The sequence below is a fragment of the Sporobolomyces koalae genome, assembly GCF_050403365.1.
Source record: "Sporobolomyces koalae JCM15063 DNA, S_koalae_JCM15063T_v1_ctg34, whole genome shotgun sequence".
Lineage (NCBI taxonomy): Eukaryota > Fungi > Basidiomycota > Microbotryomycetes > Sporidiobolales > Sporidiobolaceae > Sporobolomyces > Sporobolomyces koalae.
In genome coordinates, this window is record NW_027481737.1 from 38,097 (window position 1) to 53,585 (window position 15,489).

The 15,489-nt window shown below is 53.7% G+C and overlaps 5 protein-coding genes across 5 annotated transcripts; 1 reads left to right on the plus strand and 4 right to left on the minus strand.

The window, feature by feature from the left end:
• Positions 1 to 1,107: 1,107 nt before the first annotated feature.
• Positions 1,108 to 2,493, minus strand: URA4 (dihydroorotase; the record flags this gene model as incomplete). Its single annotated transcript, XM_076680227.1, has 4 exons — positions 1,108 to 1,692; positions 1,775 to 1,894; positions 1,966 to 2,280; positions 2,362 to 2,493. The coding sequence occupies 4 exons, from the start codon at positions 2,491 to 2,493 to the stop codon at positions 1,108 to 1,110; spliced, it is 1,152 nt and encodes a 383-aa protein (XP_076532620.1).
• A 165-nt stretch (positions 2,494 to 2,658) lies between these two features.
• KAP120 (karyopherin KAP120) lies at positions 2,659 to 8,735 on the plus strand (the record flags this gene model as incomplete). Its single annotated transcript, XM_076680228.1, has 24 exons — positions 2,659 to 2,912; positions 3,031 to 3,103; positions 3,174 to 3,235; positions 3,313 to 3,658; positions 3,727 to 3,991; positions 4,070 to 4,314; positions 4,405 to 4,501; positions 4,567 to 4,711; positions 4,797 to 5,121; positions 5,180 to 5,296; positions 5,356 to 5,430; positions 5,489 to 5,686; positions 5,757 to 5,939; positions 6,010 to 6,037; positions 6,103 to 6,236; positions 6,318 to 6,475; positions 6,558 to 6,645; positions 6,734 to 6,900; positions 7,282 to 7,347; positions 7,479 to 7,616; positions 7,698 to 8,047; positions 8,112 to 8,290; positions 8,383 to 8,448; positions 8,538 to 8,735. 24 exons carry the CDS (start codon positions 2,659 to 2,661, stop codon positions 8,733 to 8,735), a joined length of 3,957 nt encoding a protein of 1,318 aa, XP_076532621.1.
• Positions 8,736 to 9,048: 313 nt separating this feature from the next.
• JCM15063_002594 (senescence-associated domain-containing protein) lies at positions 9,049 to 11,018 on the minus strand (the record flags this gene model as incomplete). Its single annotated transcript, XM_076680229.1, has 4 exons — positions 9,049 to 9,309; positions 9,394 to 9,482; positions 9,558 to 9,761; positions 9,821 to 11,018. The coding sequence occupies 4 exons, from the start codon at positions 11,016 to 11,018 to the stop codon at positions 9,049 to 9,051; spliced, it is 1,752 nt and encodes a 583-aa protein (XP_076532622.1).
• Positions 11,019 to 11,192: 174 nt separating this feature from the next.
• On the minus strand, positions 11,193 to 12,716 carry JCM15063_002595 (uncharacterized protein; the record flags this gene model as incomplete). The annotated part of the gene is made up of 1 exon (XM_076680230.1): positions 11,193 to 12,716. The coding sequence occupies one exon, from the start codon at positions 12,714 to 12,716 to the stop codon at positions 11,193 to 11,195; it is 1,524 nt and encodes a 507-aa protein (XP_076532623.1).
• Positions 12,717 to 13,194: 478 nt separating this feature from the next.
• JCM15063_002596 (uncharacterized protein) lies at positions 13,195 to 15,422 on the minus strand (the record flags this gene model as incomplete). The annotated part of the gene is made up of 4 exons (XM_076680231.1): positions 13,195 to 13,244; positions 13,334 to 14,348; positions 14,413 to 14,917; positions 14,983 to 15,422. 4 exons carry the CDS (start codon positions 15,420 to 15,422, stop codon positions 13,195 to 13,197), a joined length of 2,010 nt encoding a protein of 669 aa, XP_076532624.1.
• Positions 15,423 to 15,489: the final 67 nt, after the last annotated feature.

Consider the following 15,489-nt stretch of genomic DNA (forward strand, 5'->3'; position numbering starts at 1 on the left):
TCGAAGATCGATCCGACGAGCTCGCTGTCGACTCGCGCGTGCATCCTCAATAGTCTGATAGGATTCGAGGAGCTTTGACAGAGACAGGCGAGTACTGATGATGGTGGGGAGTGCAAAGACGAGAGAAACGCGGTCGCGTAGTCGCCCCCCTTCACCACCACACCACACTCTCCATCATGTCGAAAGTTCAGGCACCCGAACTCAAGAAGGTAAGCGCGTTTACAGACTACTTCGAAGGGTTTCACGGAAACGCTCAGGGACGGTGTGAGAAGGGTCGTGTTTGATCAAGTTGTCATCATCCTCGTCGTGGTTGACCAGCGCTGTTCAAGAACGGCTGTATCAGTCACATGGGGAGCTAGAACAACTGTGTCAAAGTCCTCTTTCATAGACAAGAGCAATCGTGACTGACCCAACCTTGTGCTTCTCCCTCGATCATCCGTGCCGACCCCTCTCTCACGCGCTACTTTCGCCAATCGATCACAGTACATGGACAAGTTGTTGTTCATCAAACTTCAAGGCAACCGAACCGTGTCTGGCTACCTTCGAGGATTCGACATCTTTCTCAACTTGGTGTTGGACGAGTGCCGCGAGGAAGGTTCGGCAGACAAGATCGAGTCTGGAACTGTGGTGAGTATCAAAGCAAACGCATGAAGCCTTCCCCCCCGAAAGGCTTAGTCGCTAAATGTTGCTCTCGCCCCGCACGCGAACCCGCCAGGTGATCCGAGGGAACAGTGTGACAACGATGGAACTGATGGCGACAAGATGAAGCAGGAATGGTCAAGCTTGTTGTTCCATACCCTCTCTTTTTCGACATTCGAGAAGCAACTAGACGGGGACCTTTCAAGGGAAAAGCCGACAAGATCTTGAACGGCAGTGACTCTCCTCTCCCTCCTCTCCTCTTCTCGTTTAATGTCTTTGCATTTTGTGCCACCCCCGAATTCCGGAAAACAAAAAAGTTGTACCATCATCGCTTCGATTGCGCACCGGAAATGCTCAAAAAAGAAACGAGAGACTATGTAAATAAGCAGATAGTATGACCGGCAAGACCGCAACAACAAAGATTTCCTTTTCTTTCCTTTTCTTTCTTCAGTTTCCAACCTCTTTGTTTCACTGGTGCTCAATCTCCCAGTGAATGGTTTCTCCCGCCAAGAACGGAATGACGTACTCCTTGCCCGAGTTGTTGCCATCCTGGTCATAACTCCAAACCTTTTCGACGGGTTTGCCTGCGACTCGCTTCAACACGACCTCTTGTCCCTCCTTCGCCGGAACCTGGTAAAACGTTCTTCCAAACGTACTGACAAACCCTTCGAGGCGTTCGAGAGGGATTTGAGACCGTTCAAAGATCTCGGCCGTCAACGGGATCAAGTTTGAACTCGTGTAAATCCCAGCGGCACATGGACTCGGAAGGACGACTTCTTCCTTCGTGACGGTCTTGCCATCTTCTGACATCGATTCGACTTGAGCGACTTGCAACGCGGGGAGTTTCGATCGACTCGGGTGAGGTGCCGAATCGGATCCGAGGAAGAATTTCGAGTTGCCAGATTTGATCACTTCTCGCAACGCTTTGCGATCTGAAGGGAACTTGGCAAGAGGTTTGCAAAACCCGAGCGAGGTGGAACATGCAGCGTCAATCGTGAGGTGCAAGTGATGAGGCGTGATCGTTGCAACCACGTTTGCAGGAAGAGTTTTCACCTGCAGAGGAAATCCCGGTTCAATTTTTGATTGTATCGGAAGGGGGAGACCGTCAGAAGAGTGTTGAATGATCGAGACATACGGCTTCAACGGCAGCAGCGGTCGTGCAGTGTTCGAGCACGATTCGAAGGTTGGGGAATTTGCGGTGAATCTCGTACAGATGCGGGATGAAACGTTCTTCAGCGTTCAACACGCACGTGCCCTACATAGCCAATAGAACTTCAAGTCAGCGACAGTCGCGGGGACGCATGAAGATGGGGAGATACGACTTGCATCACCGTCGACATCGGAAGGCACTTCGCCGTGCAGGTTCAGGACGAGGTCTTGCTTCTCCATTTCGGCGAACACTTCGTCGTACACGCTGTACCCCTCCATTCCGACTCCTCCGTCCGAGTTGGTCGTTACACCTCGCGGGTAGGATTTGATGCCAACGACTCCGCGTTCTTTCGCTTCCCGCACGAGTTGCGGGGTCAGACTCGACGAGAGGTACATGGACGGCAGGATTTCGAGATCAGGTGCAACCGCATTGAGCTCCTTGACGTATTTCACGGTCTGTTCGGGAGTGGTGAGAGGCGGGATCAAGTTTGGCTGCGGGTTCCGACCACATCCGAAAGTATTTTATCAGGACTTGCTCAGGAAAGGCCGAGATGGGCCAGCGATCAAGCGCACCATGACGAATGCAGTTTTAACTCCTCCGAGCTGAACGTGCGGCGTGACGAGCTGCATGAGGTTGCCTTGTCGCAGGTGCACGTGAGCATCCAACGGCGCAGCGAGCGTGATGCGGTCGATAGTGGAAGCCATGTTTGACAACGTTCTCCGGCTGAGTAAACGCTGAATCGTGGGTCAGGAAACACGAGAGAGCCGGTGTAGGGAGAGGGGCAGAGCTGATCCTGCACCGCTCCACACTTTTTGTTTGATCTGCTATCGCCGTCACCGGTTCGACTTCATCCTGGATTCGACTCGGTCATGTCGATCCCACCGCCGTCGTCTCCGTCCGACGTGATCGATGCCTTGTCGCATGCTTTGTCGCCTGTGCCCGCGTCCCGACTTTCCTCACTCGAGGCGCTGCAGGCATGGTCGACCCTGCCCGGCTATTACTCGTACCTGGCAAACATCTTTACGAACCGGGAGCAGCAAGCAATCGGCGATCAAGTCAGGCTTCAAGCGTTGATCCAACTCAAGAACGGCATCGACAAGTACTGGAGAAGGTCCGCCAAGAAGTAGGTTTATCCTGGCCTACTTTCAGGGCGAATCCTCGAGCATGAGGACATCTCTTTATCCTCGACGTGAGCGGGGTCTAGCGAGAGAACCGCGCATTGACTTCGCTCGCACGGACAGTGCAATTGCTGCCGAGGAGAAAGCAACCATTCGCCCACTCCTCCTCACCATGGTGGACGAGCCCAACAGAGTGGTACGTCTGCTACCGAAGCGAACACACTTGGAGACGGGCTAACGAAATTACCCGACATTCAACAACACAGCTCGCCAAAAATCTTGCAGTCACGATTGGCAAACTCGCTCGCTTGGATTATGGCGTCGACTGGTCAGTTCAGCTGCAGTGCTCAATCCTGTGCAAGCTCTCAAGGTGCTCATTATAGAAGCTTCGAATTTGATCAATAGGAACGAATTGCCTGAAACGCTTCTCGGGTCGTTGCACGTCTCGACCTCGCTTCTGTCCTTGCACCGATCACTTCTGTACCTCCACGCAACGATCAAGTCGCTCGCATCGAACCGAGCTCCGAAAGGGCGACTGTGTATGAAGAAGCTCACAGAGTTGCTCTTCACTCCGCTCGTCAACCTGCACGCGTCGATCCTGTCCCAGGCGGTCGAGCGGCTGCAACGAGATGGACTCGGAGGCGAACAACATGATGTCGAAGAGATTGAATGCGCACTGCTCGCGTTCAAGTGTCTCAGGTTCTTGACGGTCTACGGCGATCAGAACCCGGCTCAAAACACAGCGATCAAAGTGGGTCAATCGACCGTGAAACCTTGTGCGGCAGAACAAGGACTGATACTGTGCAAACCCACTCTCAGGCCTTTTTCGTGTCGACATTGTCGACATTCACGTCGATCTTGACCCTTCGCCTCTCTCTCTTTCCTGCGACCGCACCGATACACTCCGCTACTCCTCGACTGACTTTTCTGACCAAGCACGTCGTATCGTACACGAAACTGTACCGGGCATTGATCGATCACAATATCCAACAATTCGATCAGATGGGCATCACACAACAGACTCTTGAAACATACTGGAACGTCGTCAAGAGTGCTTGTCAAGCCGGGATTCTCAACGTATCTGGTGAGTGGTACTCACAGCGCTCGCTCGTCCTCTACACTTGGCTGAACCTCGCCCTTGTCTCGACGAAAAACTCAATAGATTCTGCCGTGTCGCCGTACCCAACTCGACTCTTGATCCCATCGCTCTTGCTCCTCAAGTCAACCTTGTCGTCTTGGGACGGTCAAACTCCGCTGACCATTCCGATCGAGTTTGTCAAAGAGTTTGCTCAAGTGTTGGTCAAGGATTGTCTGAGACTTCGAGAGGAAGAGTTGGACAAGTGGGACGAAGATCCAGAAGAATGGATCAACGAAGAAGAACTCGATCGGTGGGAGTTTGAACTCAGGGTGAGAACGCCTCTCTTTCCTGCCTCGTCAAAAAACCGAGTCCAATCTGACTGACGAGTGTGCCTGTTGTACTCGGTTCGGGGGGTCCAGCCATGTGCAGAGTACGTCTTGATCAGCTTGATCGGAGGATACAAGGAGGAGCTCGGGGCTCAACTGGCGTCTTACCTCAAGGATCCGACAATCTCTCGTTCGTCCCGTGTCTGTCCGTCCGTCCAATTGAATTGACTGACCCTTGAACGAGCGCCAATGTAGAACCTCAGGATATGAATGGACTCTTGCTCAAAGAAGCCGTGTACACGGCTATTGGCAAGAGCGCGGCGAGCCTTGCAGAGAGCATCAACTTTGAGGAATGGTTGAATCAAGGGCTGGTGAGCGAGGTTGCAGGAACTGATACCAAGTAAGCTTGCCTCCTACGGATCCACATACTTCTGACCTGCTAGGAATTACGCCACTCACCTCTTCCTCCCTTGGGGACTGCACAGTTACCGGATCATTCGGAGAAGGATCGCATGGTTGTTGGGATACCTCATCTCGGAAGACCTCGCTGCCGAATCTCGACCTCTGATCTACTCTCTCATTGTTCACCTCCTCTCTCGCAACGCTTCAACCGACCCCGCGATCCGATTGACCGCAGCACGGAGTCTGCAGAAATGTGATACTTGGGATTTCGACCTGAACGGGTTCCTGCCGTTGCTCGGATCGGCGATTGAAGAAATCGTTCAGCTACTTGGAGAAGTCAGCTCGAGTGATAGCTTGATGAAGCTGAATCAGACTTTGGGGGTGATCATCGCTCGTGTGGGAGAACATGTTGGGTTTTCCTTTCCCTCGATTTCTAACAGGACGGGCTCTGACCATCTTTCGACAGATTGTTCCGTTCGCACCAAAACTGGCCGAGATTCTTGGAACCCTTTGGAGCGGAGTTCAGGACAACCAACCGCATTTTCAGACTTCGATCCTCGTGACCATGACTCGGTTAGCAGAGGTGAGTGGGACCAATTTCACTGTTAGCGTTCCCGCAACTGAGCGTTCTGGTCATACCAGGCTCTCAACGAACAATCTCAATCCTTACATCCTCAAGCAGCCGCAATCATTCAGCTGAGCGTCGACTCTTCTCGCGTACATCTCGTCTCTCTTCCTCGGTTGCTACTTGCGACTGACCTATTTTCCGTGTCAGTCTTCGCATATTTACCTGCAAGAAGATGCTCTCGAATTGTGGCAGGTGCTGCTACGGAGGTCGGCTTCGCTCTCGCCTGAAATGCTCGCGCTCTTGCCGGCGCTCGTGACTCTCGTTCGAGAAGGTACCGATGTCTTGCCTCGGTGTCTGTCGATCTTTGAAAGTTTTCTGTTGCTCGACTCGACAAGAGTCATCGAGGTAAAGGACTCTATCTTCTCTCATCGCGACGATCTCCTGATTGACATGTTTATTTTTCGACTGTCTGCAGTTGTGCGGAGCTTCTGTTTTAGGCGCACTCTCAGACTTGCTCGAGGGTCTGAGTGTTCAGGCGGTCAAAGTCGTGTTGCATACGCTCAACTCGATCTTCAAAACGTGTCCAGCGATGATCTGGGCTGCACCGTTCGACGAGAGTGGCACTTTTCAGAAACTGCTTCAGGGCATCTCGCAGACGGTAGGTCCAATTACTCCATAACCAGGAAGGAACGTCGATCATTCGAATTGACATGAATACTGTACTGTAGGAGTCATCGGCTCTCGTGATCACCAAATGTGAGATGTCCGAATGCCATCCGAGGCAGAGCCGAATGTGAAGTACTGACGTTTGTGTTTGACAGATCTGGGTTCGATCGCTCGAATCATCTTGTCGAGTCCGGAAACGTTTCACCAAATGCTCGCTTCGACGGGAGCTCGGACAAACACCTCGTCAGACCATCTTCTCGGACTCGTCATCAACCAGTTTGTCGAACGCGTGAGGGTTCTTTCGGTCTCTTCTTTGCCTATCAATAGAGACCAGAACGTTGAACCCGGCGGCGTTCTCTCTCACACACAGCTCGACAACATGTCTCAAGCGGGACAGCGCAAGGTGGTCGCGTTGGCTCTCGCGAACCTGACCGCAACCACCAACCCAGTCGTATTGTCGAGATTGTCAGATCTTGTCGCATTGTGGTCTGGAGTGTTGGCTCAAACTGAAGAGACCCAAGAGGGCGAGTGAGTTGTCTATTTCTTTCGTTTGAATCGTCCCCTACATCTTGGGGAACTGTTGACTGACTTGATGAGAGTCGACAAACAGTGCCGAATTGTATCATGTCGTCGAGGACTACACGAGCGACATTGAACAAGATTACACTGAAACTCTTGAAACCGAGCGCAGATCGGCGGTCAGTTCCCTGTCTCTCTCTCTAGCATCATAGACTTGATTTGGAAGAACTTTCGTATTGATCATGATCAAGGTTGCCTTGTCTGCAGTTGTCGTCGGTTGATCCCATGATCACGCTCAAGCTGTCGAGTTTCATTGGTCAGAAATTGTCTGAAGCGCAAGCGCTCAATGGTGGAGCCGAGGTGTTCCAGCAACAGTGGCTTGGTCAAGTTGACCCGATCCTCGTCGAGGAACTGGTGAAACGATTGGAGGGCAAGTTGAAGGGATAGAAGCTCGAATTTGTATAGAATTCACTGATCAATTCATTGGCGGCGAGACGCCAGGACCGCTATTGAAGTGAGAATCTTGCACTCGGTCCAGGCCCTGTCTAAAAGGAGACCAGTCAGCAAGAGTTCGGACAGGGTGCGGATGTGACACGAGTGGGTCATGTCGGTAGTTAACGAAAGCCGAACAAGCGGAACCACGCTCGCGCGGCGGATCTAGCTGCAGACTGTTTCGTTCCTCCCTTGACGGCTCGCAACTCTACTCGAATAGATCCTTGCCGTTATTTGAACAACCATGTAGGTCCCAGCAGCTGAGTGTTCCCGGCGTCTGAACGAGACTGACGGGGGGCTCTTGCGGCGCGCGCGAAAATCAGGCCCATCAAGACGTACTTGACCGACAAGCTCGGCATCACGGTGCCGGTAGTCCAAGGTGGAATGATGTGAGTCCCTTAGTGCTACACCAGTCGGGCCGGCTAGCAAGGGCGAGCCTTGATCGCTCCGGTCTCCCCCCACATGCCATCGTCTCGTCTCTTCTTTAGGGTTTGAGCTGACTCGGCTGTTCGACAAACAGGTGGGTTGGATTACCAGAACTCGTCGCAGCCGTCAGTAATGCAGGTGGACTCGGCATCTTGACCGGACTCACTCCCGGTTCTCCAGAGAAACTGAGAGAGTCGATCCGCAAGACCAAGCAACTCACCTCGAAACCATTGTGCGTCCCTTGTCCAAACTCTTCCAAAATTCGTCCTTTTACTGTGCTGATCGCAGGTGTGCCCTGTCTCGAGGCAAACAGTGCAGTCAATTTGACCTTCTTGCCCTCGATCTCTCCTCCTCCTTATGCCGAGTACGCACAAGTCGTGATCGACGAAGGTATCAAAGTGGCCGAGACGGCAGGAGGTCCTCAAGCAGGTCCGATCATCAAGATGTACAAACAAGCTGGCATTTTCGTCATTCACAAATGTACTTCGATCCGTCATGCCAAATCGGCAGAACGACTCGGAGTCGACATGCTCTCGATCGATGGATTTGAATGCGCTGGACACCCGGGAGAAGACGATATTGGAGGTCTCTTGCTCCTTGCCCTCGCGGCAAAGAACCTCAAGATCCCTTACATTGCTTCTGGAGGAATCGGTGATGGACGAGGTGCGTCGCTCGTCATCCCAGATCACTCATTTGCTCTTGGCCGGCTGATGTTGAAGCTCCTTAGGTCTCGCTGCGGCAATTGCGCTCGGAGCTCAAGGCGTCAACTGCGGTACCGTGTTCATGGCGACCAAGGAATCTTACATCCACGACAAGATCAAGCAAGAGATGGTTGAAGCGGACGAGAACCAAACCACCCACATCTTTAGGACCCTCAAGAACACGGCGCGCGTGTTCAAGAACAAGGTAAAACCCCCGAGCTTCGGTGCTCTAGTCCGTATTCGAAACACGCAAGACCGCTGATCCTTACTTCGCGTCCATTGCCCGTGTCTTTCCAGATTGCGGTTCAAGTGAGAGAGAAAGAATACCGACCTGGAGGAGCTCAGTTCCCTGAACTTGCACCTGTCAGTTGACTCCCTCTATCAGAAACTGCGTCCCATTCCCTCCTGTGCCGTTTTATTCACGCTACTTCTGACTCGAACCCCCACTTCAGCTCGTTTCGGGACTTCGAGGCAAACAAGTGTACGAACAGGGAGATTCAGATGCAGGAGTATGGTCAGCTTCCCCCGTCATGGGTCTCATTCACGATATTCCTTCTTGTCAAGAATTGTTGAGTCGTATGGAGAAGGAGGCCGAACAGATCTTGTTGAGTTCGGCAAACAAGGTGGTTGCGAGGGAAAGCAAATTGTAAAGGGGGCGCAGTTCAGGAAATCTTTTTCTTGTCATTCTTAGTTTTGTCACGTTGTTATTCCGGTCATGTATGCCTACACGTTTTTGTTCCATCTCGTGTGACCCATCAGGGCGACAGATCAATCACTTTTCAGAGCTCCAAATTCGGTTTCGTCCTCAGCGTTTTCGAACCATAGACCGATCATGTATGTTCGTGTTTCGTTTCGACATAAAGAGGACAAGTACTACCAACCAGTTCTCCTCGGGTTCACAGAAAATAGTTATACAGTTTCTCAAAGACAATCGACTCGGACTAAGATTGCTTTGTGTCGTTATTATTGCGCGTGAGCAGAGTTGGGGTATCCTCCAGCAATGTTGACAGGTGTCGAAGCGCCCGTTCCCGGTGTTTGAGGAGGGATTGACGATGGGGAAGTCGCACCGCCCTCAACGTGACCCTCTGTCAAGAGCGAACGTTTGTCCCATGGGTTGTGCGAAGTCGAAGTCGACGAAGCCGAGATGGCAGCTTGTTCAATCTGTTTGAGCTCGATCGAAGACGAATCTGACGAGTCTGTCAAATACAACTCAGATCCATCGGCCTTTGATGTCAAGACAAAAATTTTGTGTCAGAAATGATTACGGGTTACGCATAGGCGATGCGGGAGGAATTGGACAGCTTTTACCATTTTGGCTTTGAGCGCGCCTTTGCCTACCGCTTTGATGAGCGCTCGGCGTGTCACTCCCCTCGCATCGATGTACACAAGGGCGCAGTCTGTACAGATTTTATCAGCTGTAGTCAGCCTACGGCACCAAAGCTTGGGAGACACGTCCGAAGATGTCCCCTCACGTTTGATACTCCTGCCAGCATTGTCAGAGATCCCGGCTGCTTCGCTGCCCCATTTGTGATGGACGACTTGATTCGCGGTCTTGCTGCCGCTTTCGAGGAGCGTCTTGCCAGATTGATCGAGGTGATCGCCAACCGTGTTGATCGCGACCAGAGATTTCGCCACCAAGCCTTTGAGCCCAGTCGGAGGTGGTCCTCCAGGTTTGCCTAACCAAAAGCCATCAAGTTACTGGCATATATGAGATCAGGACCAGGAAAGAGCTCACTTTGAATGCCTGTCGCTTTGCCAATCTTGTCACCAATTTGCGTCGCGAATTGTCCGACGTATCCTGCCGCCTTGCCCGAGTACACGACCGCTTTGCCCGTCACCCTGTTGCCGTTCTCAAACTTCTGCTTCGTCGCGTCCTGGAACACCATTGGACTGTTGGTCGCAGGTCGCGACGAGATGTAGTGACCTGCACCTTTCTCCATGCCTTGCGACAACAACGACGACCCGATCACCAGTCCGTGCGAAATAAAATTGCCAAACGAGATGATCGAAGACGCTTCCGGGTTTGGAGCAGGTTTGTAGTACGCCGACAAAGGTTTGACCGAGAACCGAGTACTGCTTGTTGCACCGTTCCAAGTCGGTTCGTGCGTCGGTGTGACCGAGTTGATCACAACCGCTTCCTTGCCATCGAGGTTGAACGCTTCGATTGCAACTTTGCCATCGTTTGTGTCGATTGGAGTCGTGCCGTCGTGCATGTGTCCATGCGACAGTTCAGAATCTTCCTCGAGTCGGATCGGCTCCAAGCCTCCCGAACTTCCTTGGGCGTCGAGTTGGCCGAGAACCCTGCCGTTCGTCTCGTCGACGACGTACAGCTGGTTGCGCTCGAGCAGTTCTTGAGTCTCTTCGAATGGAGGAGGTGGCGAATCTGGTACGGGATCCGAGCCATGGTCGGGGTCGGACAGGATGTTTTCAAAGTGTTCTCGCGCGTCGGTATCGATCGACGTAGCAGACAAGGTGAGCTTGATGTAACCGTTATGGACGACATCGCTCGAGCGCGAGGACCTCGAGAGGGATGTCGGATCGATCCCAGTCAAGTTCGGCAGGAGGTACGAGTTGCGGCTGGATGCGACCGAGTCGAGCGAGTTGGTAGGATAGTACGGCATCGAGAAGATCGGATCGAGATCATCCGGCAGCGTGAGCGAAAGTTGGAGGTAGTGGAGCGGTCCGGTACCGGACAAAGTGGGGGACGGTGAGCGAGACCGAGATGGTTCGAACCCTCCTGGGATCGCTGGATGCAACGACGAGCTGTTCGAGAGAGCTCTCGATCTGCGAGGAGGGAGCGCGGGCGGCAGAGCGAGGCGGTCGATCGTCAGCGAACCCGTGAACAATGGTTCAGCAGCTCCATCGTCTTCATTCGGGCGCGACACAAGCGCGAGCGAGACGTCGGGTACGGTCAATAGGCGCTGTGGCGTCATGATGGTAGTTGTGGAGAGAGCGCTTTGAGAGTCTGACTGCAATTCGCGCGCGACTTCGTCATTTCGAAATTGCACCGCCTCACACGGCTCTCTTGGCAGTGCCGGCAAGTGCTGGCTCGAATGCTTTACAACGACAAGTGAGGGCAAACAACAACACAAGACAAAGTACGACAACTACAGACAGATCCCTGGTCTCTTCCTTCTAGAACTTCCCCCGCTCGCAGATGGTCCGTGCTTCAACCCAGTGTCGATAGCCCATCGTATTCTCTCTTCCATCTGTTCAAACAGACTCCCTTTGAGCACCACGTTCCGCGAGATCGCGATGCTCGTCAGCTCGGTGACTGCCGCTGCTTGATCGATTGCGTTCAGGCTAGAGGCGACCGGTCGCGAGTGGGCCGGTGCGAGGGTTGGCGAACACGTTGGAGATGGTGCTTGTGCGCGACTTCCTCCATCCTCGTCAGATGGCTCGTATGAGAGTGAGCCGAGGCGGAGCGTCGAAGAGGCGAGGACCGGAAGGAAATCGCAGGGCGATATGTGAGGATTCGACGAGATCGAGAGATGCCTGATGGCAGGGCAACATGTTGGGATCGAACGGACCGCCGTAGGAGTAATGAGGGGACCGGTGAGGACAAGGCGACGGAGACTCTTGAGCCGGGGCAGGACAGAGTCGACAGCGAACATGCACGGGGGTGGGATCGAACGGTGAGGCGTGGTAGGAGAAGGCGGCGACGAGCGGAACCCAGAGGAGGGTTGGCGGCGGGGACGAATGATTCCCGTATTCATTGTGATTTCGAGTCGTGTGACAGTGCCTTGCACCATTTCGAGTGTCTGTCGCAGGCCAATCGAAGAAAATCCGACGCAGTTCTTGAGCACGAGCGTTTGCAGCGTTCCCTGCGATTGGGCGATGAGGTTCACGAGTATTGCGTCCGACAGCACGCAATCACAGAACTCAACATGCCGCAGGCTCTGCCGAGACTGAGGTCTGGCCGAAGCTGGTAAGGCCCACGGCAGCGTAGCTGTCAACGACAAGGTTGCATTGCTCAGAACGAAGCGTTCGAGACAATCGAAGCCAAAGCAGGCCTCGACAAGATCAAGCTGAGAAGCAGCAGGAGGAGCAGCAGCAAGTGCAGGGGCAGAGGCAGAGGCAGAAGCAGAGGTAGAGGCGATAGCTCGGTCTGGATCATCTCGTGCATATTCCGACAGCTCGGGGTAGTCAGCCCTCGTGCTACTCGTACTGCTGCTTGGCAACAAGTCCAGCTCAAGAGAACGCAATTGTTCTCGAAGCGACGAGCGCGAGCAAGCGTCCAGGAAGAGTTGCGACAACATCGTTTCGTGTTCAAGCACAGCACTTGCGAGACTAAGCTCGGTCAACAACCCTCCACGTCTTCCGACAGTGTCCAGCAGAGCCAACCAGGTCTCGAGGGGCCAGCGGCGCCCTCGGTCTCGGCGTCTGAGCGCGAGGCTCTTGACGGCATCAACAGCGCATCGAGGCGCGTCGATCAGGAGCCGACGTCCTTGTAACGGATCCGATAGGTCGAGTTCACGATGAACGAGCGGCGTCAAGAGGTCGTAAAAGTGGTGAGAGGTTTGCGAAAGCGGCAAGAGGTTCGAGTAGGGCCGAATGGACGAAGTGCGCGGTGGCAGGTGGCCGACGATCGCTAGTTGCAGCTCGATCGGCAAAGTTACAAAAGACGCCATGGGAGGCGACAGTAGGCGAGGTGCCCGAGTGCGAGTGCGAGTGCGAGTGGTGGCGATGGCGAGAGCAGCAAGAGAGCAAAAACTGCGAATCGCGCACGCGCAGAATCGCGATTCCGCCCGCCGCGGTCGCGCTGCCCTCGCTTCGGGACCCCGCGTCTTTCGGGCCAAAAAGACTGTTGACTCTGAGTTTTCATGGTACCCTTGTCGGGACGCAAAAGGAGAAACCGCCCAATGTGGGGCTCGAACCCACGACCACCAGATTAAGAGTCTGGTGCTCTACCGACTGAGCTAACCGGGCTGATTCATGTGAAGCATGCAGATACAAGCCAATATAAGCTAGCACATATGATCCCGTCGACCAGCAATGTGCGGCTCGCCCGATTGAGGAGCTCAAAAGTCTAACGAAACTTCCCTTCACAGTGAAAAATGCAGTATATAACAGATGCAATGATACAGTCATGATGAGCCAGTGTCTATTCTATTCAGTGTCTGTCACGAACGCATGATGAAGCGTAGTCTCAGCATAAGCTGCGCCCATTCACGGAAACGGTAACAAAAAAGTCAGCTCAATCTGGCAGATCACCTTGTTGTCTCGCGAGGATCAGATGAGGTCGTACCTGAGAAAGTGCTGCCTTTCGTGCCCACGATTGCTTTGCCCATGCTTGCCACGCTCGCTTCCAGAAACGGGACAAACAGATTTCCCAAATGAACCCCATCCTTGGCGTTGACCAATTTCTGCATCTCTTTGACTCGTCGCAACTCGGTGAATTCCGAGAAGAGGTGAATGCAAGGAAAGGAGAGGAAGAATGGACGAAGTGCTCGGGACGTGAGAGGTGCAGCCGAATCCGTAGCGAGGTAGATCGGCGTATTGAAGAGGCGCGCGTCAGGCTCACTGCGCAGAGGTGAGCGACAGAGGAGGCTCGCAGGCGATTTCGAAACGAGAGAACGATGGACGTGCTGAGGAAGCGCGCTCGACCCGATATGCCCGGGTGTTGAATCTTCATCTAGTTCTTCGTCGAGCAGAGTCCAGGTGACAACCTCATCGGAGGCCTGAGCCCGCTCGACGAGGGTGACAGATTCTTCTTGCTGCATGATGGTCCGAACCCTCGATTCCTCGTCGTGCACGGCCGATTCTTCGAGTCCCAAAACTTCGCTCAAGAGCCTCTTCCAGAGCTCCCACATGTTTTCCGTCTTCATCCTGCCAAACACTCCATCTCCAACCCGTGCGTGCACGCCAATGTAGCCCTGCGAACCCCCCAGCAAATCTCGGATCTCCCGAGCTGGTTCGAGGATCGACGGGTTTGAGAAGCTCATTCGAGACGCGATGTAGTCGTAGATCGCTTGCCCTTGTAGCTTTGCTGGGTCTACGCGGTCATCGACTCGAAGTTTCGAGGCCGAAGGCGAGAGGAGTGAAGGTTCGGAGAACACGCGTTGATGACCAAACAGCGATCCGATCAGAAGGAGTTTCTGAGGCAATTGTCGCATTGCCGGAATCGAGACTTGTCGTACAAAGTGATTCGACTTGGTCGAATTCGTGATAAGAGGGGGCACGACTGGACGACCTCTGCGGTTGCGTTTGACCGGGTGATCGACGAACTGAAAATCGTATTTATCGGAATCCTCGAACACCAACTGTATACGACGAAGCTGGATGTGAGATCGAGGAGATTCCAGTCGATTGCGCTTCGATACTTACGACATCTTCTCGCGTCAACTGTCCTGCCAAGAACCCATCTTCCAGCAGAGCTCGTTCCCTCAAGTCCCATCTGTCCTTGATCCTGACCACACCACTGGCCCCAATTTCGGAGAGCCCTACCACCTTGTCCCATGCGACACAGGTATCTTCGAATGTGCCGCGACATTCCGGCTCGATGCTTTTGCAGTCCTCTTTCGTTCGGTTCGTGATGGGATAGCCATCAGGCCTCATCGAGTAGCCGAGCGACTGCCAATGTTGAGCCTTGAGTTTGCGGGCCAGGGCGAGCGCTTCGAGTCGAGTCGAGAGGGGCAATCCAGTGTAAGATGGGAATTGCAAAGCTGTCGTCGGGAAATCGGTTGGTGTGAACAGCGGAGAGTCGCTCGAGACGTTCGCTGCGAGATCGAAGAGCGCAGGATGAAGCTGGATCTGAGAGTTCCAAGTGAGGACGAGTTCGTGATAGTATTCCAAGCCGGAGGGCCACCCGATCCAGACTGGCGGCACGAGGCTGTAAAGAGCATTCGCGAGTGAGTCAAGTAATGTGTCTATCTCGAGAGACAAGAGACGACATACACAGTTCGGTTCAGGAGTGCGCCAAGATAGAGGGCATTCTGCAGAGCTGCTCTCTGATTGTGAAATCCGGAATGGGGCAGGTATCCAATATAACGCTCGCCAGGAAGCTCGTCTAGCGTTGCGGTTGCCGGCTGCATGTCGACTTTGATGATACCGTCCGTCTCGGGACTGACTGGGCTCGAGTCGGAGGCATCTGTCGAGAAAGAACCGTGCATCGAGATGCCGTTTTTCACAGCGGTCGCCCATTGGTCTATCCGCCTGTTACCAGTGCTACTCGTCCCGCTTGCCGCCGACAACAACAGCAAGCCTACTGTCGCGATGAGCGACACTACCACCACGACCCGGTATCGATGCAGAGTTGATACGCGCGTCGTGTGCGCGTCTCGCCGTGGTGAAGGTGATTCCCGATTTGTCTGCGGGAGTAAAGGCGAGGTCGACATCGCGATTGAAGAGATGGACGCGTCGAGCTGCGTCGGGTGAATGAGCGGGGCGTAAATTGAGGCAAGT